This window comes from Parasteatoda tepidariorum, chromosome 2 (genome assembly GCF_982258835.1).
Source record: "Parasteatoda tepidariorum strain Cologne lab strain chromosome 2, Ptep-v5.0, whole genome shotgun sequence".
NCBI classification, from domain to species: domain Eukaryota; kingdom Metazoa; phylum Arthropoda; class Arachnida; order Araneae; family Theridiidae; genus Parasteatoda; species Parasteatoda tepidariorum.
Genome location: NC_141756.1, coordinates 32,969,114 through 32,996,101, shown reverse-complemented (window position 1 = coordinate 32,996,101; position 26,988 = coordinate 32,969,114). Strand labels below are relative to the sequence as shown.

At 29.3% G+C, this 26,988-nt stretch overlaps 1 protein-coding gene across 5 annotated transcripts in view; it reads right to left on the bottom strand.

The window, feature by feature from the left end:
- Positions 1-254: 254 nt before the first annotated feature.
- LOC107449633 (protein phosphatase 1 regulatory subunit 21) overlaps positions 255-26,988 on the bottom strand; it is a 36,481-nt gene continuing 9,747 nt past the window's right edge. For all 5 annotated transcript variants that reach the window (XM_087157164.1, XM_087157165.1, XM_087157166.1 and 2 more), the window contains exons 8-22: positions 26,846-26,940; positions 25,250-25,437; positions 24,212-24,310; positions 23,214-23,299; positions 19,627-19,757; positions 17,925-18,017; positions 17,373-17,500; positions 10,404-10,556; positions 10,234-10,326; positions 10,038-10,076; positions 6,149-6,202; positions 5,023-5,163; positions 4,843-4,941; positions 3,404-3,532; positions 255-508 (exon numbers count right to left, since the gene is read on the bottom strand). In XM_087157164.1, the coding sequence (XP_087013290.1) occupies positions 485-508; positions 3,404-3,532; positions 4,843-4,941; positions 5,023-5,163; positions 6,149-6,202; positions 10,038-10,076; positions 10,234-10,326; positions 10,404-10,556; positions 17,373-17,500; positions 17,925-18,017; positions 19,627-19,757; positions 23,214-23,299; positions 24,212-24,310; positions 25,250-25,437; positions 26,846-26,940 (1,552 nt within the window). In that variant the 3' untranslated portion in view covers positions 255-484. The remainder of the gene's footprint in view (positions 509-3,403; positions 3,533-4,842; positions 4,942-5,022; positions 5,164-6,148; positions 6,203-10,037; positions 10,077-10,233; positions 10,327-10,403; positions 10,557-17,372; positions 17,501-17,924; positions 18,018-19,626; positions 19,758-23,213; positions 23,300-24,211; positions 24,311-25,249; positions 25,438-26,845; positions 26,941-26,988) is intronic.

The following is a 26,988-nucleotide window of genomic DNA, read 5'->3' as shown; positions in this document are numbered from 1 at the left end:
TTTTTTTTTCGCTTTTGAAATATGATAGAACATTTTATAAAAATTATTGTAAGGCAATGTTTTGTTTTCCTAAATTACATATTTAATCCAGAAATATTTCCCCACAGTGGTATTTCATCCAAATATTTTTTTTCAACCCTCTAAAGCCTTTTTTTTTATTGTATAATCATTTCCATCCCCCTTGTTCATTTATATTTTCACTTAATGCTGATGTGCACGTTGAAAAAAAAGAAGAACGTCACATTCAGAAACTGTTTCATGTTGAAAAATTTATTCAAACTTCTACACAGACAAATTTGTTTCTTCCAAGAACATAACTATACAACTTTGAATACATTGAGTTTTCTGTTATTGAGAAATAAGGTTCAACTTTTTGCTGGACACACAGAAATTTAGATAAACTAACTTGGAAAATGTATTTGTAAACACAATGAATCATTTAACTTTCAGTAAAATTCACTAAGCAGTAAAATTCCAGTCTCCATTACTTGGATTTTCCTTTTTTTCCCTGTAAAAAAATAAAATGCATATAAAAAGAAATTTAACAGTTCTTTCAGAACAAATGTTAGTCCTGGTTCAAGACTGAACTAAAAGGTGATTTGATCCAGATAGGCCCATTTGAAGGGATCATATTCCAGGGATATTAAAAAAAAAGTACATTTACCTTTACTTTACATTTGATTATAAGCTTTTTAGCTACCAAAAGTATGACGGAGAAAAAAACTAATACAAAAAATATGCACTTTTGGCGCACCATAGATGTGGTACCACTTTATATGCAGATGTGGTACCACTTTATATGCTCATTGACAAAATCTTTGCTCCGTGGAGGAGAATAAATCTAATTTTAAAAGTGAAATTGTTTTAGCGATGACAAAATAATGATGGGCATATTATTATATAACCATTTGGTAAAATCTTTCCCTACAATGGTACTGTATCCAACAATATGTGTTCTTAAAATTTTGCAATGAAAATTCTATCATCTTTAGAGCTGCGAACATAGATTTATAAAAATTGAAATATTTGAGCATAAAATAAAATTCGATAATCTTGTTTATTAAAAGAGAATGATCCTTAGCAAATTTTTACTTTTTTTTTTACTTATATGAGTATAGTATGGAAGATGAAATGTACAAGCATACAAATGATAAGAAAAAGTTTACTTATGTTCATATTATATTTAACTAATTTCTGAAATTAGCATTCATTTTTAATTAATTAAAGAAACGATCGTACTATTTGAACATTTAAGTGTGTTTAGATTATCTATTGATGTGTTTTACTAGATAAATCCGTGAAATTAGATTTTTGTGAATAGTTTAATGATTGTAGAGATTAATATCACTCGTATCAAAGTTAAATCGAACTTTTTTTTTTTAAAAAAAAATTTTATCATGTACTCACTTTAACAATAACAAATGGTTCAAGAAACTAAATTTCGAGCTAGAGTTGAAAAATCAACAGAAAACAAAATAAGGAAGGAAATCAATATGGTTACCATATATCAAAAAGTTAAAATTTTAGTATTGTAAATGCAGATAGATTTTAATATGGGCTGCACTGACTCAGTGATTATGGTACTGAAATCTCGTTAAGAAGAACCTGAGAAGAGATGGTGGCCTGTGCGCAAGGCTGACCATCTAGCCACAATCATGCTGTTCATCTTGAGATTGTGAAGCCTTAATCTCTTTCACATATCTCTAGCCCACAATGGACTGTTGCGAGAATGCTTTGCTTTCAGAACTTAACAGCACAAGTGTGGAATTAAGTTATATAGCGCACTAAATCTATTTTTTCTACAAATAAAAAAAAGGAAAAACTTTGATGTTGCGTTCTTATTGAAGCAAATGGTGCTCAAAATTATGTCTGACGCTAAAACAACAAAGTGAAAAGAAACATGAGAAGCTTGCCAATTCTTACAAGTTAAAAAGAGATATTATTTATAGCCTCTGTATTGAATCCCTTTTTACAGGATGTCTCTATGTCCTTTAGACAAACTTAGAGGAATGGCTGAGCTTACTAAAATATGCATATTTTGTATGGGATTTTAGATTCTAAAGAGATATGTTAAGGAACGAATGCAGAAATGAGAATAGGTGGGAAAATGTGTTTATTTACAAGTATTAAGTTATTGTAAAGTGCTTATTTGCAGCAATAGAGTTTTCACATTGAATGCTCAAAATTGCGACTATTAATAGTAATACGACTTATCGCTGTGATTGACAGGCAATGCAGCAGGTTGAGGGCACTACTGTGAGTTGGGCAAATCTCTTGATTCAATGCGTCAGCATTTCTGCTTTAAAAATTCACTTTAGACCCTACACTCTTATAAGAAATATACATGAACACACACCCATCTCTCCGAATTTGTACCCTGATTGTAGAATCACCCTGAATATTAATGTTACAAAGAAAACTTGCTGATTGGATAGAAGATTTAAATTAGATCAATTGCACTGTAATTATTTCACAGTTAGAATTTTTATTTAAAATTAATTTTGTTTCAATGCAAGACACTTATGAAAGTGTATCAATTTCTTTTTATTATTATTGTTACAACAAAAAGTCAAGATTATTAAATTTTTATAACTGTTATAATACATGCAAATAAAATGTTAAAAACTTATGTTTTTGGAATTGAATCAACTAGCTCATGTTTGTAGAAGCTGTTTCTTTTTTTAAAAAAATATTTTTTTATTTCTTATTTCATTTCAAAATGGATTCAGATCCATGAATTCTAATGAGACATTCCATACAATCTTGCAGTTTAAAGAAAACACCTTCCACATTTTATTACAGAAAGATGCCATCCCAATAGTTTTTATATTTTTTACAAAAAAGCAAACTATGGAAAGAATAAAAATTATGAAAAGTTTTTTAATGTATAGCTCATAAGCTGCAGAAATGTCTTAGGTAAAGCCTTTCTTTTTGAAGGGTGTATGGCACCTGCAATTTTTAAGTTAAGACAAAAAAAAAAATATTTCCATTATACATGCAAATAGCTACAGAAGTAAATTTTTTATTTAACATTTTTTACTAAAAGAGAATTATTTAACAAAAAAAATCACATTTATCCAAACAAATTTCAAGAAAACTGCTTCTAACAAAAATGAAATGAAAAACAAAAATGCCATTCTATAAAGAGAAAAATTTAAACGCAACTGGTAGACTGTAAGGATACGGCACAAAAATTCAAGTGCATGCAAATTTTTCAGTTCTACAATCTTTGAATACATTATTTAATAGCATCAAAACACTTTTCAATTAAATTGGAAAAAAAAATTTTTTTATGGGTGCTAGGGATTTTTTTTACCCATAAAAAAGACAATGCTAGTAAGAATGATGAACTATATTGTACACTCATCATGATGCTTCTTGAATTATAAATATTATGACTCACCTTATTTGAGTGTTTGAGTGCATCAATTTCATCCTTTTGGGCAGTCAGAGTTTCATTCAAATTAGCCAAATGCTCACTCATTGTGTTCAGCTGCTCATCATACGACTGCATCAGTGTCTTTTGCTCCTCCTGTTGTTGATTTATAAAAAATTAAAAAAAATTCTAACAAAGTATCCTTATTTTTCATTATTTAAAGCAACATTTGAGGGCCCGTTGCATTTTTTTGCAAAAAACACTAAAAATTATTTGGGAAAAATAAAAGAAACAAAATTCATTTATAATTTTAGATTAGATGATGCAATTCTGGAATCATGAGATCAGATTATGATTTGAATAATAATAACACAAGACATTTTAATTTTAAGCATAGAATCATTATCAAAGGGGAGAAGTTAAAGTTTAAAACTTAAGCTTAACATGAATTTCATGTCAATGACATGAATTATGCCCATATCTGAGTTCCGAGTTCAAATTATAATTAAGAAAGCCAATCTTACATATAATTTTATCTTTAAGTCTATGATAAATAAAATTCGCTATTGAAAGAAAATGCTGTTAGGAAATCCATATCATTTACAAATACTTAGCAATTTAACCTCCATTAAAAAAATTTGAGTTGATAAGAAAACTGTTTATTAAGTTTTATGAATATTTTTAGGTATAAAATAAAAATAAATAAATATAAATATGCATATATATACAAAACTTAAAATAATATATTGAATAATAATAATAAAAATATAATAATTTAATATGTATGTATACACACATATACAAATAAATATGCATACACACATATATATATAAATACATATAGATACACACATATTAAAAATAAATATGCATAGAACTTGCTACAACTGAAAAAAAAACACTTTTGACAGAAAACAAAGGTTTAAATTGCTACATAGTTAAAAAAGATAAATTTCCTTTCTTACCCTTGCAAACATCTCAATAAAATAATTTTAACCTTTCCATTTTATTATCAAGTTCTTTTAGTCTTCTTCTTTCTTTTTTTTTTTTTTTTTTTTTTTTTTTGGCAATAACATAAATTTGACTAACGTGAGCACAAAACTTTAAAACTTTTTCATTAGCCACTTTTTAATTGAATTCATAGACAAAACCAGAAGAATTTGGAACTGTAAACATAATTTACCTAGATCTAATCCCCCATTCCACTGTAATTTAATTTTTAAAAAATTGTAATTAGAAACATTATTTTAACAAACATTGATTTTTATCTTATATATTAATATTATTTTCATTGGCCTATTAATTTCCTAAAAGAAAAAGTAAATCAGTCTATCACATTTTGCTGATAAATAAACTGGCTTTGATAATCTAGGCCATTCTCAGAACAATTGAAACTCTTATAACAAAAGATGCTGTTTTTGAAATAAAAAATTTGTTTGAAAAAAACCATACATAAAATTTTATACCTTTAACCGATCTACTTCCTTTCTTGACATCAAAACCTCACTCTCCAATACTTCTTTCTTCTCCAGACTCATTTTCAATCTCTGGTGTAGGGTCTCACACTTTAAACAGCAAACAAGAGTTTTAACAAGTGTTTTTGTAAAGAAACAAAGAGAAAAACAAACATTTTGCTTTATTCTCACCTCATTTTTAAAGGCAATAGCCTTGCTGTCAGCAAACTGAATCTGTTTGATAAGTTGGTTGACAGTGTTTTTGACGAACAAATGGATTTCGTCATAGTCTTGTAATTTCATCTGAGGGCTCCCAGGTTCAGAATTAGGATCCTATAATGAAACACGTGATTAGCTATTTCTCAAAATTCATTAAAAATAAATTTCAAAGACTGCATTCAGCGTAGGCAGAAAAAGTTTCAGCAATCCTAGAGAATTGAGATACAAATTGTTGTCAAATAGTAGTATACAGTTTAATAGTACTCGAACTTTTCTTTTACTGTACTTATAATAGTAATTTTCTTTTTCATGTATGTGTATATTTTGCCATTTCAAAGAAGCTTGGTTTCTAAATCTTTAATTTTCACTACCAGATTCCCTTCACAATTTTAATTTCGACATTTAAAATTTCATTAATTAAATGACATAGAAATTTGGATACCTTATAGCTCAAAAAGTTTTCGACCATTTTTAAATATATGAACAATAATTTTTACTTGGAATTTTGTATGCAAAACTTTTCTTAGTTTACTTCATTAGTTCCGAAGGTATGGCAAAAACTGGGAACAAATTAACAGTAAAGTGTCCAAACATTTGACCGCTGCTCTGACTAAATTATTGGGGCCCAATTTTCCAGATTGTAGCTCTCCCTTATATTTTTAGAGTCAGAAATCTGAATTCGTCAAAAAAGGCATGTTTGTAAAAGTTCGTGTATGTGAAAGTTAAATGATTAAATCAAAAGTTATTCAGGGTGCTCACTTTTATATTTTGTGCATCATAGTGTATTTTATTTTTTCTAATGCTAATCTATTGATTATATAAATCTCGTAGATCCTTTAACTCAATCTTTTATTACCAGAATTGTCAATTCATCTTATTACTTAATATAATACAAACAAAAATGGTATAAGATTGACTCTTTTGCCTGAGTGCTACAGACCTAGTCCCAAGGCATGCTTTTGTTAATGTAATCTTCAATAAGTATTATTTAAGATATTTTTCCTTACAGCTTATGATAAAAAAAGTTATTTGTTATGATAAGGTTCTCAAAAATTGATGTTTTGAGCATAATTATTATGATACTGATAATTAAACTCACCTGTATGCTTTTCACTTTCATCAGTTCACATTCCAACATCCAATTTTCTTTGTCCTAAAAATGTAAATATTTGACAAATTATACAAAAAAAAAATTTTTTTTGTTGCTTCAAAAAGTAACAGAAACTCCCAAAAGAGGAAAACAAGATCACAATATGCGAGAATTAAAAGTACATACAAAAAATAGTCTCTTTGCTGTTCTGGCAAAAACAGTAATACTCAAGGCACAATTTTTCAATAATAATAAAATTGTTAAGTGTCTTGAACTCAACAAGATTACAATTACAGAAAATTTTGTAAAAAATCTATGCAACCTAAGAGACACAATCAAAATAGTCAAATGCAAAAAACTGAATCAAAAAGACTACATTATGAATAGACATTTGATATGCCTGATGATTTAAAAACTTCATTTACTTAAAAAATATTAAGAAAGTAATAAAGGTCAACATGTTTCAAAGGTCAAAAAGCACCCTTTAGAATACCCTAAACATAATGACTTTTATTACAATCTTCTTAATTTTAAAGCAAATGAAGTTGAGTCAAGTATTTCTGTTTATTATTGATAAAGAAATTTCAATTAAATATTATTTATGATAAAAAATTAATCCTATAAGCTGTAGCGCATTTTGAAAAAGTTATAATAGGTAAAAGCTCAAGACTACCAAACATAGCAAGCATTTTTATTTGACATATTTGGTTTCTTGGACGTCAAAATATGGGGGTTGTCAAAAATTTTTAAAAAAATAGGGCCCCAGTAACTAAAGTAAGAGAAAAGTCATAAGTTTGGGTCTCTTAATGTTTTTCACTTTTGCCTATTTTACCACAAATAAATTAAGTGAATCAGCAAAATTTTACACACAATTTTACTAAAAATTATTTTTTTTTCTTTTATAATTTTTTTAAAATTTAATAAAGGTCAAATAAATTTGGCAAATTCTCTTTCTTTTCTCAAGAAATTTTTCCTAAAGTAAGAAAGATCTATGGTTGAATGCTTAAAGCGTAAATATAGTTAGTAATTTAATTTAATTTCACCCACCACTCTATGTACCGAATTTAAAAATTTAATAAAAATGCAAATATGCTTCAGTTTTTTTGTGAGAAGCCTTTTAAATTGTCAGCAAAAATTAACCAAAATCTTATAAGTTGTAGTTATAGTTTTTAATCTGACATCACTTTAAATGAGGTAGTTGGCATCCTTGGTTAAAGAATATAAAATTTAACACATTTTGAACTATTTAGTTTTAAATGACAAAATGCAACATTTAAAAGATACCAGGTGATTAATTCTCGAAATATATTTCTCTGAAATGACGAAATACACAAAAAATTAAATTTAGATTATGGGATACAAACTTCTGACCACTCTCCTGAATAAATAATGGAATAATCTATTTTCTAAATTTTGGCTTACCCCTCCCATATAATGAGGATCATGAATCCAAATTTGACTGGAAAAAAAAACATGTTTATTCAAAGCAAGTATCTGATTTTTTTAATTTAAAATATCATTTGCTATAATTAATTAGAATATATAAAGTTAGGCTCGCAAACCATTAAGATTGAAACTTAATACCTAACATTAGATCAAAAACTAATCAGGTTATTTGCTTTTTTTTCATGTAATTGAAATAATTAAAATAAAAAAATTCTTTTCCATTTCTGAACAAATAGTTTTTTTAGAGTAAAGTTTGTTTCTGAAATGCACCTGAAATCAATGTAAACCTCTTTTAAAGTGTTACATAATTTGTCTGCTTTAAACAGTTAATTTAATGGTATCAGGTTGTTCCGAAAGTTATTTCGTTTTTCCAACAGAGAATTTAATTGTATTTTTTCGAGCCCAACTTCCGACTTAAGCCGTATTATCATTATATATTTCAAGATCTGATACAGCAAGGCTTGTGCGTGAAAAAGTTCCATTAATTCTGCGCAATAGTTTTTGGTTGGGGCCCTTTTAAATATGGAGAGCAATAAACAGCATTTTTGTCATATTTTACTTTTTTACTATAGAAAAGGTAAAAATGCTGCTCATGCCAGAAAGAAATTTGCCTATGTGTATGAATAAGATGTGGTGACAGTGCGCCAGTGCCAGAATTGGTTTTCAAAATTTTGATCCGGCAATTTTGATGTCGAAGATGCACCACGTTCTGGAAGGCTCGCTGAAGCTGATAAAGACACGATAAAGGCATTAGTTGATGCAAATCGGCGAATAACAACACGTGAGATCAGTGAGAGGTTAAATTTATCGAATTCAACTGTTTATGACCACTTGAAAGGCCTGGGTTTAACCTCAAAGCTCGATATATGTGTTCCCCATGTTCTCACGGAGAGAAATTTGTGTCATCGCTTTGACGTCTGTGATTCGCTTCTCACACGTCACGAAAATTATCCATTTTTGAAGAGCATCATTACTGGAGACGAAAAATGGGTTGTTTATAACATTGTTAAACGCAAGAGATCATGGAGCAAAAAAGATGAACCGGCTCCAAGCATTTCGAAAGCCAATATCCATCAAAAAAAGGTGATACTGTCGGTTTGGTGGGATTTCAAAGGAATAGTTGCTTTTTTTAGCTTTTAGCAGAGGACACATCACTTAATTCAGAAGTCTACTGTCGTCAGTTGGATAAACTGAATGATGCTCTTCAACAGAAAGGGCCAGAATTAATCAACAGAAAAGATATAGTGTTCCACAAAGATAATGCGAGACCTCATACAAGTTTGGTCACTCGCCAAAAGCTGTTACAGCTTGAATGGGATACACTGCCACACCCACCATATTCTCCAGATCTGGCGCCTTCGGATTATTATTTGTTCCGGTCACTAAAAAATTCCTTGGATTGTAAAACCTTTACTTCAAATGAGGAGGTCAAAAATCACCTGGATCAGTTTTTTTGCCAGCAAAGATCAAAAATTTTATGAGCAACAATAATAGAAAAATTTTATGAATCATGCTACTACCAAAACGATGGCAAAAGGCGTTGGACCAGAATGGCCAATAAATAATTTAATAAAATATTTATTCACTATACGAAAATTATCTTTACTATTACCCAAAAAAAACGAAATTACTTTCCAAACAACCCAATAGTTAACTTCTACAAGCTTTAATGAGAAATTTATTACAATTATTCAAAATGAATGATTACTGCATTATAATTTCCTTTCTGATTTTAAAAATTTGATTCAAAATAAGATTGACCTTTAAAACATATAATTAATTCAAACATACTTAAAAATTATCTAATAACAATGTAGTCACATTTTTAAAACTTCAGCTTCCTTCAATTATTATTTTCTTATTACTTTAAATACTTTTGGAAACTGGAACTTCTGGATTGGTAACTATGATTTATTTGATATGATGGCTCTCAATGATTTTGAAATGTTAATGAAAAAGTGATGTTAAATATTTCTCCATCCATAGTATCCTGAAATTTGATTACATAAAATATTCTAACCAATTATGAACTCCTTAAAAAAATGATATGAGTGAACCAATTTCTCAGTTTTTATTTAATATTAGTACATTTTTGATAAAACTTCATAAAATTATATTTTGATCAATAAATGGAGCAACTCCAATTCAATAAATGGAGCTAGCATATCTGACTTCAATGATTCAATACCTCATTACTTTTCTATACAGCAGAATAGCTGCATTTTTTATTAACTTGGCTGTTTAATAAAGATTTCATCTAGATTATCACAATTTGCTCTACAAATGTTAACATCTCTTACAATTTATTTCCCCAACCATAAAATGAAGTGATAGAGAAAAACAAGGCTAAAAAAATTCTAATTCTTCAATGAAGCAAGGTATCAAATTAAAACTGTTGAAGTTTAAATTAAAAAATAGTAATTTAGTTAATTTTCTTTCAAATATGTATTACCAATTCCAACTGCATCAGCTTGTTTTGATATTCTTCCAACTAAAAAAAAAATAATTGTTAGCAATATAAACATTAAAATATAATAATAATAAACAGGAAACATTTTACAACAATGAATAAAGTTTATTGAATGGAAATTTTAAGACCTAATGTTTCTTTACAAAATGCATTTAATAATATATATAAGAACAACTACCTGTTGTGTAAGATTTTCTCGATTGTCAGCGTGATCACAAAGTGTCTGATAATTTTTCAGAGCTACTTCATAAGGAATGGAAGGGGATTCTTCCTGGAAAATCATAACCATTTTTACATTCAATTGAACAAAATACATTTTGTTAAAAAAAGAGAGATCAGAAAAATTACCTGAGCAATACGCTGTAAATAGTTGCAGCCCCTTTCTTTGAATTGCCAAACACAAGGGCTAACAGACACTTTTCCATATTTTGCCACAAACTTAGGTTTGTACCAAACATCACTGGAAAGTATTCCAATGTTAGTTTCCATCAAATCAGCCAGCTGAAATAAACAAGAGTGAATTGCAGAGATAGAAAAAGGTTAAGGGATATGGTGCTTTTCTAAAATAAAAATAGGTACCTACACTGTTGTGCAGTTGGAAAAAAACAACACAAGTGCTACACAATAGATTTCAAAAAAATAGCTCGACAACTATTTTTTTTTCTATTGCTAATGCTATGAAAACTAAAATAGAGTTTTTAAAAACTGATGAAACAAAATTTTTTTAGAAAAAAAAACTTTTTTGCTATCGATAGCTTATCAAATATAAATGCCAAATATATAAAAATGAAAAATATGAATTTTTTCATCACTTGCATTTATTTTTCCATAGCATGGCAAGATGTGGTATTTTAACACATTAATTGAAACTAATAATGACCTTCTTCATATTCTTAACTAAAGCTCATTGAATAGTATTTTCAAAAATATATATCATTAAAATAAAAGTATTTAAAAAAATATATATCATAAGCTTTCAAAAAGAATTTTATAATATGAAATTAGCAAAAATTAAGTTTCCAAGCTTTATATCAGTTATCAAGAATTAGGTTGATAATTAGCGTACTTTATTTAAAAGCTTGACTTGAAAGTGGCTATGTTTTTTATGCAATAATCTATTCATCAATTTGCCTTTTAAAAATTTTTATAAATTTAATGGTAAGAATAAATTTTTTCTGTGAATCTTGCATTTTAGATGTTGATGTTTGTTTGCTTCTTTTTCAAAAAAAAAACTTTTGATAAATATATATATATAACGCATCTCTCAATAAGTCTCCAGTCTGACACATAAATAACACCACTACTAACAGAACCATATGATTTCTGGATATATATGTAGGTTTCAATACCATAGTGTAACAACTGCGAACATTGCGTCATCCACCATCTTGTAATATTAAAGGAAGTTGCATCATCCTCTTGACATTGAAAGGCGCCAGCCAGACCAGAAGGGGAAGTCCCGAAGGGAAACTCCCGAATTTATAATTAACTCTTACTTTATACCATAGAACAATCTAATTCTTAGTCACATGCATTCCGGAGACCACTGCGAGAAGGCAGCTCTCACGAGACATGTCAATAATGCTAACTGCTATATCCTTCTACGTATCTTTTTATTTCTATTAAATTGTTATGTTTATTAAATGATCGTCATCATTTACTCCTATGCTGCACTATCCCCCACAAATAATGGGGGCTCGGGCTCGAGTCCGGAATTTGAACTGCGAGCTGTAACTATTTCCGAACTCTGAAATCCCGCGAAGGGGATTTTAACCAACTACTTCGAAATCCCGAGAAGGGGATATTTTTCAGCCAAGTAACTTTGCAAATCCCGAGAAGGGGACATTCACCGAAAAAAAAAGGAAAGCAAAATTCTGCGCTCGAGAAGGAGATCCAGATTTTGTTCCTATTTTAAATCCCGAGTAGGGGAATCACCGAACTGTTCACCGAATCACCGAAATTCTACGCTCGTGGAGGAGCGATCTGTCAAAGTGCAGCAAAAGCAGCTGGAATCCACGAATTTTCAGGAGTCATAGTAATCGAGAGGGGAGAAGTGCAGCAAAAAATCAGCGACTGGAGAAAAGCAGCAGCAGAGACCTCTAAACTTTCCTAAATCAGCAATAACCGGATCTGTCGCGAAGGACAGAATTGATCCAGAAACTTCTGTCGCGAAGGACAGAATTGATCCAGAAACTTCTGTCGCGAAGGGCAGAATTGATCCAGAAACTTTCCGAAATTATTGGAATATCCTGTGCTAATCAGCAAGGCAGTCAACTTTTCCGTGGAAGTGCAGTGTGAAATCCTTGGATATGAAAAGGAATACGAATCTGGTTTGAATCAACGAATCGAAAAACATTGGATTACCATTGGACACTGAGAGTCTCTTCAATCAAGGTAGGAAATTTTCAATTTTAAAAATGTATAAAAATTCAAAGAAAGAAGACCTAGTAAAAGTATTAGAGGAAATAGGAGGCATCGCAGACAGCAGCGATAATATCGTTAAATTAAAAGAAAAAATTGAATGTTCCGAAATATTTAAGAATGATTCTGAATTTGTCAAAAATTTGATAAGTAACGCCGTAGAAGAAAGAGTACAGGCAGCAGACAGGGACCTTAAACAAAGCGAAATTCAAGTTGAGTTAGAAAAACTAAAATTAGAAAGACTCGAAAAGGAAATGCTTTTATTAGAGTCGAAAAAGAAAGCATTTGAAATAGACCCTCCCAAAACAATAAATGATACACCCGAAACAAACATTGAGAATTTAATTCATAGCATTAAAACTCTATCTCTTCCAGTTCCATCGAAACCTGAAAACTTTAATCAATTTTTTTTCATCGTTGGAAAGAGCTTTTAGTACGAAAAACGTAAATGAGGAGCTTAAAGCCGAAATCTTAATCAATATGCTAGGTGAAAAAGCAAACAGCATCTTGTTATACATTGAAGATGAGGATTTAAAAAACTACGAAAAATTAAAAGCTTTAATATTGCGCGATTTTCAACAAACTCCCCAAGAATGCTTGAATAACTTTAAAAATGCCTCAAAATTTAAAGAAGAAACATATATTCAGTTTGCTACTCGCTTAAATTCACATTTTGAGTATTATTGCAAACTACGTAAAGTTGAAACATTTAAATCATTATGCAACTTAATTATATCCGATAAAATAATTGAGACATTAAATAAAGATAATGCCAGTCATATTTTAATCCGTCAGGGAGAAAATTGGTTTAATCCCGTCGAGTTAGGACGAGAATTAGACATTTACACTATGTCGAAAAATATGCCTTACAGAGAAGTTTCTAATACCCATAAATATGGGCAGAACACTTTTTTTCGAAGCGAGAAAAAATATTTCAGAAAAAACCAGCCGGATCGTTTTTCTCAACCAATAAATAAACAAAATAGAGCAGAGAAACAATGCTACATCTGCGGAGAAGTCAGCCATTTTGCACGTGATTGCGAAATGAGATCGAAAAAAACATACGAATCCAGAAGCGATAAATCAGAAAGAAAAAATACCCCTCCCAGTGATAACTTAAGAAATCAAAGCTTTAGTGTTAATTCCTGCAAACCATCTGGAGAAAATAATTTTAAACACGAATTACAGTATGCTGAGATTTATTTGAATGGAAATCACCCGGTGAAGGCCATAATTGATTCTGGGGCTCAAATATCAGTGATTAATTCAAATAAAATAAAAATAAAAGATTTTCCTAAATCTAATATAATGCTGACGTCATGTTTTGGGGATGAACGGAAAGCGAAACTTATACAGATCCATATGTCTCTATATCCCAATGAGTCAGGGTTGAAGGTCAGCGCCGCTGTTTCGGATGATCTTAAAGTAGATGCAATAATAAATTCAACGATTTACGAGCAATTAATAAAACTAGGTCAGCTTTCTTCAAGTGTAAATACTCAAACCAAAACTTCTAAGAGTGAAGATTTTTATGAATGTTCTTGTTTCAATATTAATGACTCTTGCTCTTGTGAATGTTTTTTATTTAATATCAACAATGTGTATAGAAATGATGAACTTGATTTATCACATGTTAATGATCCTTGTATTAGAAATGAACTGTCCGCGTTGATTAATAATTACAAACCAAACAAAATTAAGACACTAAGTTAACAATGAAAATTATTTTAAAAGATGAAATCCCAGTATGTCAAAGAGCTAGACGTTTATCTTTTTCTGAGAAACAAAAGGTAAATGATCAGATATCAGAATGGTTAAAAACAGACATAATTAGAGAGAGTTGCTCTGATTATTGTTCCCCAATAGTTCTTTGCAAAAAGAAAGATAATAGCTTAAGATTATGCATAGATTACCGGAAATTAAATTCAAAAACAATTAAAGATAGATACCCCTTACCTCTTAATGAAGATGTGTTAGACCAATTACAGGGTTCTAAAATTTGTAACAAAATTGATCTTCGAAATGGGTTTTTCCATACAGACGTGGACGAGGATAGTAAAAAGTACACATCATTTGTAACACCTGATGGGCAGTATGAGTTTAATAAAGTGCCATTTGGGTTGTGTAATAGCCCTAGTACATTCCAGAGGTACATCAATTATGTATTTCGTGATCTTCTTAGAGAAGGTGTTGTTGTCATCTTCATGGACGATATTTTCATACCCGCAGAAAGTGAAATAGAGGCACTGAACAGGTTAACACGAGTATTGCAAACTGCATCCGAATACGGACTAGAACTTAACTTAAAGAAATGCCAATTTTTGATGTCTAAAATTAACTTTTTGGGTTATATTATTGAGAACGGTACCATTAAACCCTCTTCTGAAAAAAACATTAGCTGTTCAAAATTTTCCTGTACCTAAGTCTACTAAACAGGTGCAGAGTTTCCTTGGGTTAACCGGATATTTTAGGAAATTTATTCTTAACTATGCTTTAATTGCTAAACCATTAAGTGATTTACTTCGAGATAACAGTGTATTTTATTTTGGCCCAGAACAACAAGCAGCATTTCAAACTTTAAAACAAAAACTTTCTGAAAATCCAGTACTACACATTTTTAAACAAGGAGCAAAGCTTGAGTTACATACAGATGCAAGTAAATTTGGGTATGGTGCTATTCTTTTTCAACAATCTGATGATAACAAATTACACCCAATACACTATATGAGTAAAAAAACGACTCCTCAAGAGGAAAATTATTCAAGTTATGAACTTGAAGTGTTGGCTATAATTGAGGCTTTGAAAAAATTTCGAAATTATTTGGTGGGAAATAAATTTAAACTTGTAACAGACTGTTCAGCTTTCCAAAAGACTATGAGTAAAAAACAATTAACTCCTAAGATTGCTAGGTGGGCATTATTTTTGGAAGATTTTGACTATGAAATTGTACATCGCCCAGGTAAACAAATGAAACACGTTGATTGTTTAAGTAGATATCCAATTATGCATATTACTTGTGATGAATTAACCTCTAAAATTGTTATTAACCAAATAAATGATGAATATATTTACTCTATTAAACAACTTTTGGAAAATAAATCGATTGATGATTTTGTGTTAAAAAATAATGTTTTATATAAGCCTGAGAATGATAATTACTTGTTAGTGGTTCCACAACAAATGCAAACTGACATTATCAAATCTACACATGCTAAAGGTCATTTTGGTATAACTAAAACTCTCGTTGTACTTAAACAAAACTATTATTTTCCAGATATGAAGAAATGTGTTGAAAATGTTGTAAATAATTGTGTTGAGTGTATATTAGTAAATAGGAAGGCAGGAAAAAGAGAAGGGTTTTTGAACCCGATTCCTAAAAATAATATTCCCTTAGATACTTACCATATCGATTTCATTGGTCCCATGCCTTCAACTAATAAAAACTATAAACATATTTTCACCGTGGTAGATACTTTTACCAAATTTGTTTGGTTCTACCCAACCAAATCAACGTCAAGTCAAGAGGCAATAGACAAGTTAAAAGCTCAACAGATAACATTTGGAAATCCTTCACGAATAATTACTGACCGAGGTACTGCGTTTACTTCAACAGATTTTCAGACTTATTGCCAAGATGAAGGTATCGAACATGTGAAAATAACAACAGGCATTCCTCGTGGTAATGGACAAGTGGAAATAATGCATAAGATCCTCATACCGATACTAGCAAAACTATCAATAAAAGATCCTACTAAGTGGTACAAATTTGTTCCAACAGTACAGCGTACCATTAATTCTACAGTTTCTCGGAGCACTCAGATGACACCTTTCCAGCTTCTGACCGGAGTGAAAATGAAAACAAAAGAGGACTTACAAATTCTACAAATGTTAGAGAAAGAACATATAGAATCATTTATCCAAGATAAAGAGAACATTCGAGAAGAAGCCAAAAAGAATATTTTGAAGATCCAAGAAGAGAACCGCAGGCAGTACAATAAAAGAAGAAAGAAAGCCAACGAATATCGAATTGGAGACTTTGTTGCAATCCAGAGAACTCAGTTTGGATCTGGTCTCAAATTAAGACCCAAGTTCTTCGGTCCATACCAAATCACAAAAGCGAAGAAGAATGATAGATATGATGTGCTAAAAGTCGGGAATCATGAAGGACCGAACAATACTTCATCTTCAGCTGACCACATGAAACCGTGGCCAGTTAATTAAAAAATTGCTTTTTATATTTTCATACTTTGCTTTCTCGTTTTTTTTTCTTTTTTTCAGGTAACTGTGTCTGGTAGCTATTCTGATGAAAATGAGGACATTTTGATGTCAGGATCGCCGATTGATGTAGGTTTCAATACCATAGTGTAACAACTGCGAACATTGCGTCATCCACCATCTTGTAATATTAAAGGAAGTTGCATCATCCTCTTGACATTGAAAGGCGCCAGCCAGACCAGAAGGGGAAGTCCCGAAGGGAAACTCCCGAATTTATAATTAACTCTTACTTTATACCATAGAACAATCTAATTCTTAGTCACATGCATTCCGGAGACCACTGCGAGAAGGCAGCTCTCACGAGACATGTCAATAATGCTAACTGCTATATCCTTCTACGTATCTTTTTATTTCTATTAAATTGTTATGTTTATTAAATGATCGTCATCATTTACTCCTATGCTGCACTATCCCCCACATATATATACATATAAATAATGTAAAAAGATAAATGTTATAAACCCCTTAAATTTTATTTTGAAGTGTCACCAGATATGCCATATTTCCTGAACTTACCCGCAATCAGCTTTAAAAATATACAGTTCATAATAAGCTGTCGATAAGTACAAGTACCAAAAGATCAAAATTTTCAATGATTTCACGTCAAACAAAATCTCTTACTTTTTTTGAAGTGGATGCGACTGATACCAGAGTAGAGAGTATGCAATCATCCGTGCTCTTTTCTGAATCGCTTAACGTGGGCAACTGGTGATCCAAGGCAATTTTTGATCCAAATAATTTCCTAGTATCTGCGTAGAAATAATAATGAGGTTTAATATATTATTCAAGAATTGAAGATCTATGAAATGAATTATATTTAGACTCAGTGGCCAAAGAATTTGTCACTGTCTCATAATGGAATAATATTTATATCTATGTTTAGTTTATTTACTTCAAAAAAACTTTACAAAATTTCAATGTAAAGGTTATGCTTACAGAAGAAAAAAGTGAATTGATTCTTTAGTTTTCTCAGCATTTTGTTAGGTTAGTTTTCACGAAATCAATCTAACAAATGTATCCAGTCAAGTAGATCCAACACATTTTAGATTATATTTTATTTTTAGATGCTTGCTACATAAAAACGAAATTAAGCAACAAGAAAAATAGTGATTACAATCTAATAATTATCCCTCTAAGAGGTAAACAATTACTAACTAGAAGATAATAACTTACCATCAAGTAGCGTGTGTAAGGATTGCACAGCCAAGAAAATCTTTTTCACAACAACTGTCTGTGAAGCATGATAAATGTCCTTCTCTGATGAGCCTGGAAATTTAAAATAAATTATTCTGAGAAGAAATGCTTTTGCTTAAGGTTGGGGCAAATGAGGCTCAAAGCTTCATATTTTTAGGACTTCAGAGGCCTCTTATCTGTTATATTCAAACAAAACTTCTAATGAATTTAAGGAATTTTATATACATTTTTTAAAAGAAATAATTTTTAGTATTTTAAAATTTAAAAAAAAATTGTTTTCCATATGAATCATATAAAAAAATTAAAACCTAGGCATGGCATTATAAATTCAGTAATCTTCACATTTTTTAGAAAACTATTCATAGAAAACAAAACAATAAAATTATAAATAAAATATGTTAAAACATAGATGCAAAAACTAGAAAATGTGTGCAGGGAGTACCAGGCCAATGAAGCCACCTCTGTAATGATGATATGGGTAGTGACTAAAGTAGGAGTAACTGCCTGATGTGGAAGAATGAAGATGGTGGAATTTTTCGATTTATTACTTAAATGTGACTCTCAAAGGCGAAATTACCCAACCACACCAGATGTATAAAATCCATAAGAAAAAATCTTAGGTTGTTCATTATTAGGAATGAAATTTGAGAAATAAATGAATTATATAACTTTCTTAATATAAAAAAAGCAAATTAAAAAAACATATCTATATTACCTTACATATTAAAACTATATATATTAATAAAATAATACACAAATCATGAGTTAGTAAATTAAATAAAGCCTACAAAAACAGTGCAAATTTTATCACTGAAATATGAATTTAAATATGACAAAATTACATTTAAAATTATATAATTACAACACGGATATTCACACAAAAAAAAAAAATCTGCGTTAAAGTGATGTATCAGAAATCTGGGTGCTTCATAAAATAAATCAATGCATAAAGGCATACATGTATGACTGAGAGTTCAATAAAAATAGGTCACAGTTCCATTACTAAAATTTCATTAAGAAATGTCAAAAGGATTTTTAATCTTTTGACAGTTTAATCGATAAACTGCACTAAAAAATATTATTTTAAAATAATTTTGTAATAAACACAAAATTATTTAAGAAACTAAATTTATTTCCTTTCAAAATAATAATTAAATGCAAATCATGGTTTTAAAAAGTACACATCAACTAAAAGTGAGTGAGGGGAAAATAACGTATAATTATAAATAGAAACAAAAATTTTGTAAAGGCAGAGCTCGTTTACATAAGAGTCAAAGGATTTTTCAAAAAATTAAAATTTGTTTCCAAGATTAGAAATGTAAAGAATAAATATTTTAACTGGTTATAAATTATTTTGAAAAACATTTACTTTAATATTTATTTTGAAAACATTTAGAAGTAAATACTCTATAGTGAACAGCTTATTCTTAATGACAACAAATTGCACATTTGCAAATCTGATTAATATTTTTCTTCAAAAATAATCCTCCAAAAGTTAAAATATTAAAGCTAAGCATTTATTTTGTTGTAGATATAAAATTTATTTGTTAGTAATTAAAGTAGTAAGTAGAAAAAAAGAACTACTCAAACCGAAAATGGAAAACTAGAATTTATCCAAACGCATTTTATCTGAAAAAAAAAAACACATTTTTTGAACTTGTGAAGAATGGTTAAGTCTTACCAATACAAGAAAGCAGTTGAATGTAGCGGAAAAGCTTTTTGAAACAAGACATTAACTTCTTTGCTGCCACAATAAGTTTTGGAACTAACTCCACCATCTTAGAAGATGTCCACGACTCTTTATTTTGAATCCTACATTCAGTGAATCACATATCTTTGAGAAGAGCATTATTTTTAATTTTATGGAAAAAAATTATAGTTCAAAATTACATATTTTGAATGCACTCATTAAAACTTTCTGAAATTGTATGATTAACTTGAATTTTTAAAACATTCATTTTTAATAAAAGAAATAATTTTTCTAAAAATTAATTGCTTACTAGTTATCAAAGGTGCACTCTATTTCACAAAACCAATAATTTTTTAACACATTCAAAAAGGTACCAAAATGTTCTTTAACTTCCACTAATTTTGCAGTAAAGTTAGTACTACAGACAATTTCTGAAAGCTTTAATAATAGCCCCTCTTGAAAATTTATAAAAAAAAAATAAAAAAAATTTCTTGTGTAAAAGTTCTTTTTATAGAAATAAGATGAAGGTGCATACAAACATTTTTAACTGACTGCATACAAATGCACACAGAAACAAAAATTTATATGTAGGAGAGAATGAAGTAAAACCAGGTACATCAATTTTGTAGAAATTAGTTCTGATTTCTTGTGAGCAAACTCTGACTTTTATTCTACTAAATAAAAAAAAGAACCAATCACATTAGAGTATTGTTGTTAATTAATGCGTGGCACCTGTGTAAGTGAATTTGTTTAACTATGTCAACTCTCTAATGTTCTCTTGTTAAAAAAAACTATTCTTATTTATTGGTCATTATAGTTATAAAAAATAATTTTAGTCAAGATTATTATATGTTTATTACAGAATCATATCCTAACAAAGGATAAAGATTTAGCAAAATAGTATCGCTGTTTTGTTTTGTTTCAATAACCCCTGCTCGTGGAGTAAGACCAAGTACTACCCTGTTGTCTCCCTCCCCCTTTGATGCGAATGTATGCTGGGCCTTCAAAAGATGCAGTGCAGTGAAGGAAGAAGATAACTACATACAAAGCTAAACAAAGGTTTCACTGGCCCCTTTCCAACACACAAAAAAACTTCTCTTCAGATTTTGTAGAATGTTTGAAGATATTTTATGCAAAATTGTAGTTTTCATATAGATAAAAAGAAATCCTCCACAATTTTCTTCTAAAGAAACCTTAATTAACACTGTATCTTTGTAGGGAATTCCAGTTGGGCCCTGGGACAATAGTACTTTTCTCTCCTTCCTGTACTGAAGTACCGCCTTGCTTATATCACATGAAAATTACATGCATAAATTTCTTAAATTGACATATCAAGTAAAACTGAAATTCTAATATTTTTTAATTTCTCGTAGAATTAACATGTGTACCCAGTTTTAATCCACTAGTGCCGTAAGACCAGGTAGTTTGACTTTTTCTAGAAAAAAAAAATTTTGTAAAAAAAAATTTACATCTATGATTTTTGATAATGAAAAATTGTGCAGAACTAAACAATGAAAATCTTGGTTAAACCCAGCAGCTTTTAAGTCCCACAGTTTAACTCTAAAAAACCTGTGAATCTCAGTTACCATTACCGTCACCTTCTCTTATATGTAAAAGAAGATTAAGTAAAGAATAGTATTATTCCTAACCTAAATACATCGGATCTTTATTAAAAAAAAGACATTGATTATTATTTTTTTCCACAAATTATGAACTGTAAGACTAAATGAAATAGCATAAAATAAATTTTTGATGGTAGAAGGAAACAATTAAAGTTGTGCTAATGTTTCTTTGCTAATAATCAAAGGATAGTAGTAATCCACTTGAAACAATAAAAAGCTATGCTTGTTAAATGTAACGGTTTTCCCCAAATGTGCGCATACATTCCGTCTAATTTGATTTCACCAAAGCAGGAAGGTAGAGCAAAGAGCTAAACTGAAAATCTTTTTAAAGGATTCCATTCAAGGTAAGTCCCTAAGAGGCCTTCAAAAATGTATCCTTAAAATGGAATGTGTCTTAATTAATTATCAAAAACTGACATTTGAATTAATAATAATGTTCAACAAATCATATGGTCTTTTGCCATTAAAAATATTTATTTGGTACACAACTCAAAGAGATAGGGTTAGAACCATCAAAGATTAGTAAGCTCCATATTAAAATTGCCAGTCTTTAATAAAATAAAGTATGTAATAGTTGCAATTTTTTGAAGGTGTCAATAGCAATATATTATCAGAAACAAACACATTAGATTATCTGTAACCCTTTACTCTAAATAACTTTTTTGTAATATTTACTTTTTTAAAAATCGATTTTGAATTCCGGATTTTAATTTAGGTTTAAATTTAAATTAATTTAAAAGTTAAATTCATATTTTCTAATTTAAATCATATTATTTAGCAGATTGACTTTTTTTATGATGAATATTTTTAACTCCTTAATTTGTTTAACAGGAAAATTAATATTAAGCTCTCAAGCTCTAAAGATCTACAGTCATAAAATTCAGGATACATCTCACTGAATTCTTTAAATGCTAATGAAAAAAGTCTAATGTACTAAACTAAAAGACAGATTCCTTTAATTAGATAACTTTATTCTATCAAAAATATTTTTTCTGTGCATATTTAGGATAATTGAGACTCAACCTCACATTTTCGTTATTAATTTATGTAATTCTATTAGCAACTATTTTTTAGACATTTACTCTTTCAGAGATAACCATTAATTTTTAAAGTCCCATTTCTTATTGAAATATGCAATTATGTAACATGAAATATGACAAAAACTTTTTTTAACAGAAATAAGCATAAACAGAGAAAATAAATAACAAATAAGTCATAAACTATAGGGAGCGTTTTCTTTAAAAATATTAATAAAATTAAATTAAAATCTAAAAGCAGCATTTAATTTAATTTTTCTTTTAAAAACACATACATAAGAAATTATTTCAAGAGTACAAACAAATAGTTGTACAAGCAAGCTGATTTCCTTAACATCAGGCTTGTAATGAAACCATTATTACTTCATGTAACTTTCTCTGGTTCAAGTCAATATTACGATCTGTTGATGTATACATCTGTGTAATGAAGTATGATTTGGTTCTCTCCATAAAATGGCCATTCTTGGCCATAAATGGGGCCACGGAAAAAACGAGAAGAGGGCTTTTTGCCTTAAAAATTTGCTTGATTTTAAATAGGTTTGCTGATTGGCAAGTAGCATGAGTAACAACAACAACTTCATGTAGGCATTTATTCTTATAATTTTTTAACTTTTATTATAAATTCTTATGAAATTAAATATTTTTAATTACAATCCTTGGTCAGAAGAAAATATGAGAAATGCTTTCTCAGTTTTATTCTGTAAAACAAAAGCTGACAAAAACCCTCCCTTTAAAAAGTAAAAGAATGACCCAATAAAAAAAAGGTAGTTAATCACAGAAATTTATTTAAATGACTAAACAAATCAAATATTTTGAGCATCCTTCATTTATAAATAATAAAAATTTACCAGATTACATGAAAAAATAATTTATTTTGTGATATTTCTGGGTGAAAGACAGAAGGTAATGCAGGTCTCACCTTAAAATAAGAAAAGGTAGCATCTTATCCAAATACTTTTCATATCTTTGGAATGCTAAACAAAAGTTTTTCACTGGTGATTTATCCTACAAAGCAAATATTAATCGTTCAGTATCCAAAAATAAAAACCTTATGCAAAGTAAAAAGTAATCAACACAAAAAATATTTTGGTTTGTTTCATGTGTACAGTAAGTTCAAACAATTTTTAATAGTACATTGATTTTAATAAGATCAAACACACACAAATAGAACGTAATTCAAAACAAAATGGATATTTGAATTAAAGTAGAAAAATATGTATATATTCTAATTTCTAATATTTATATAAACTTTAACAGCTCTCAACTATTTACAAAAAAAAAAAATATTCCCCTCTAATAATAGCTTTGCTTATAAAAAGCTCATTACAGCTTTACTTATTTCTATTCATTAAATGTACAAATCTTTGTAGGAACAAAATTAACATTAGCATATTAAAGCATAAAGCTAATTATTAATTACCAATATAAGCAAAAAAATAACATTGAAATTTAAAACATTATACCAATTAATCTTTAAAAAATAATTATATTTTAATTATTTACTTTAGAAACAATAATCCTTAAAATTTAAAATAACATGCAACAATAAAGGAATAAAATTTTTCACAGATCCCCATTTTACTCTATCATCCACAATCAATCAATGACAAAGAATTTTGAGATAAATTATTCATTTAATAATTTTATAAATATTCCATAAACAATTCACCAAAATTATAAGAAAATGAATTTAAGAGTTTACAAAAAGTTAACATGTCTGTTTCTGTTCTTCATTTTATTTTTAAAATTAATAATGAAAGAAGAGTTTTCCATATGCTTGGTAGAAGGGTTTTTATTGTTTTCTAAGTCTAGCTTAAAATTGCAAGCTTAAATAACTTAATGGTTATGCCATAAATTTCCAAGGTGGATCAGCTCTTTAACAGTAATGAAAGTAAAGATAATACCCATTATACTTACCCATGTTAAAGTTTCAGCTTTGATAGCACTAACAATATTTTCAAAATTGAGTGGAATGACTTTTAATTGTTGAATACTCTCTCGCAAGCTTATTTCTAGCTGAAACATTGAAATTTAATAGTTGAAATCAAAATTACAACCTAAAATTACAATAAATACAACTTCAGCAAGTAACAAAAAGCACGATTATATTCAGTTTTACATGCATGATTAACAAAAATCAAAACGAACATAATAGGAAGGCTAAAATCAAACTGCAAAAATGAATACATCAACACAAAGTATCCCCTAAAATTGTCTTCTATATTGAAAGAAGTATTCATTGCACTAAAGTGGACTTAAAAGAGGATTAAGATAAATGGAAATTTCAACAGTATACCTCATTTTAATTTTTTTATCAATGCTGCTTGATAAGTGATACAAATCCTCATAGAGAACCACCCAGAATTTGAATTTAGGAAGCCCCACCTTGAAAGAGATGGTTAATTTATTGTATGGTAAAATTGAAAGTAATAGTCATTTAAATTTTTTTTTATCTTGTAATTTGTTTGTTTTGTTTGGGAACCACAAAAAAATATTTAACCCTTGTCTTAATAGTTTTCCTGGGGAATAAAAAATTTTCAATTTAATTTTGCACATTCAATAGAATGAACACTAAATTTGTCATAATGACAGTTAAAATAATATTACAAACATGGAATGGACTTAGTATAGGTTGCTATAATGGAAGAGCCCAATGTCATGATGAAGATGTACTAGAGCAGTGATCCCTATGGATGTGGTGAATAATAAGATAAAGTATTACTTAAAATTTAGGTCATCAGGCAAACCTAATGATTTTCAGAAATTTTTTTCTTGAAATAGTGTATTATATTTTAAATTATAAGACTACAATCAATTACACAATCATTATTAAAGATAGATATTGGTATTTAAACTGTTAAAAGTAGTAAAAAAAATACTATTTCATAACAGAACAACAAATTAACAGAACTAAAGAGAAATAATAAGGCGATATATGCAGCATGTAACAGTTACCTTTACGGTGACAGCTTTATTGTCTGTATCTGAAGCGCAAAGTCTTTGTATCATGAAAGTGTGCAAATCGGACATTTGCCGGCAAAACTCGTATACAAGGTTTTGCTTCTTGAGCATTAGCAACAACAGCTGATTGTGCTTACCACGTTGAATAATGGGAGTATTCAGAATATTTAAAACATCCTTAGCTGAAACATGCACAACCCAATGAGTAAATATTTGTAACAGAATTTCAGTAAAATGAACAACAAATTATATACTTTTTAAGATGTAACAGTTCCTTCTTATGGGATTTACAAAAAGAAAAACATACATTAAAAATGAAATAGACAAGTTCTGTAAAAACATAAAACTTCATTTAAAATAAATAAGGAGAAATTAATCATTACGAAACTGGTGGGTCAAATTTAAACCAATTTAAGATTAGTGACAGAATCAAAATAAAAAGTGTTTTAAAACGGGTGACCTCAAGTAAAGATAAAAATGTAGAAAATACTATTCCAAAATCGTGATGAGTTTTGACACAATCACATATAGATGGCAACGAAATTTGCACTAGTGTATTATATTACATGGGTAATGAAGATAATAAAGAGTATGTAAACACCCTATTTTAAATTGAATGCAAAAAAGATGGATAAAAATTTAATATATCAATGTTATAAAATGTCTAATGTGCCACGCATAATTCTTAAACAGTTTATTTCAATTTTTACTAGACGATTACACTTCTCTAAGGGTGGTTCAAATTTCAAACTCTCTTTGGAATGGAGTTGAATCTAGTTTTAACTCATTTAAAAAGTGTTTTTTTTTTAATTGATGATTTCAATATTTAATAAATCCTAAGCTAGTAAAAAAGAAGTCATACTATGTAGCGTATAAAATAATAAAAACACTGATACTTTATCTTGATTTAAAGAAAAAAACTAGAAAAATAATTTTCACACAAGTGATAAATGTATCTCTTACACACTACCTTCTCTAAATCACCATGCTGCATGAGTGCTTCTGGAAGCCTGTCCAGGGTTCATTAGTTCATGTGGTTGAAAATATGAACTCTGTCAAGTATGTGGACAATCTGGACAATGATACTCACTCAATTCTATGCCAATATTTCGGGAGAGGACCATTTCTCTTTTAGCAAGATAATTGCTCTATTCACACACCGAGACTTGCACAGTCATAATTTGACAAAATTGGTGTGCAAAACTGGACTAGCCTTAAAACCCAGATCTAAATTCCATAGAGAATCCTTGAAATGAATTAAAATTCAAATTACACAGCCTCACTGCTAGCACTCACTTCAGCTAGGATGGGTATGTGAGATGGATGGATATCAATTCCTATTGACACCAATCGAAAAGTGACATAAATTCTACTAAGACATATGCACGTCATCATAGAAACAAATGAGAACCAAGAGCTCTGTGTCTGCACCATGGTGTGTCTAGAGACATTTGACAAGACAATGTATCCTCTACTAATTTATGCACACAAAAAAAATTTTCATCATTCGGTTTATCTTGAGACAATCTGATCAAAGATCAATAAAGACAATGATAAATAACATAAAAAACAGTTATTTCTAAAACTTACACTTATCATTAAACAAAACGTTATTGGCTATAATTGTTTTCATTTCTTCTATTTGAAGATTTAGCTCTTTGTTCTCAGCTGTTATGTCTTTTGACCTAAAAAAAATATTATTGAAAGCGAACAATATCAAAAACAATATCAAT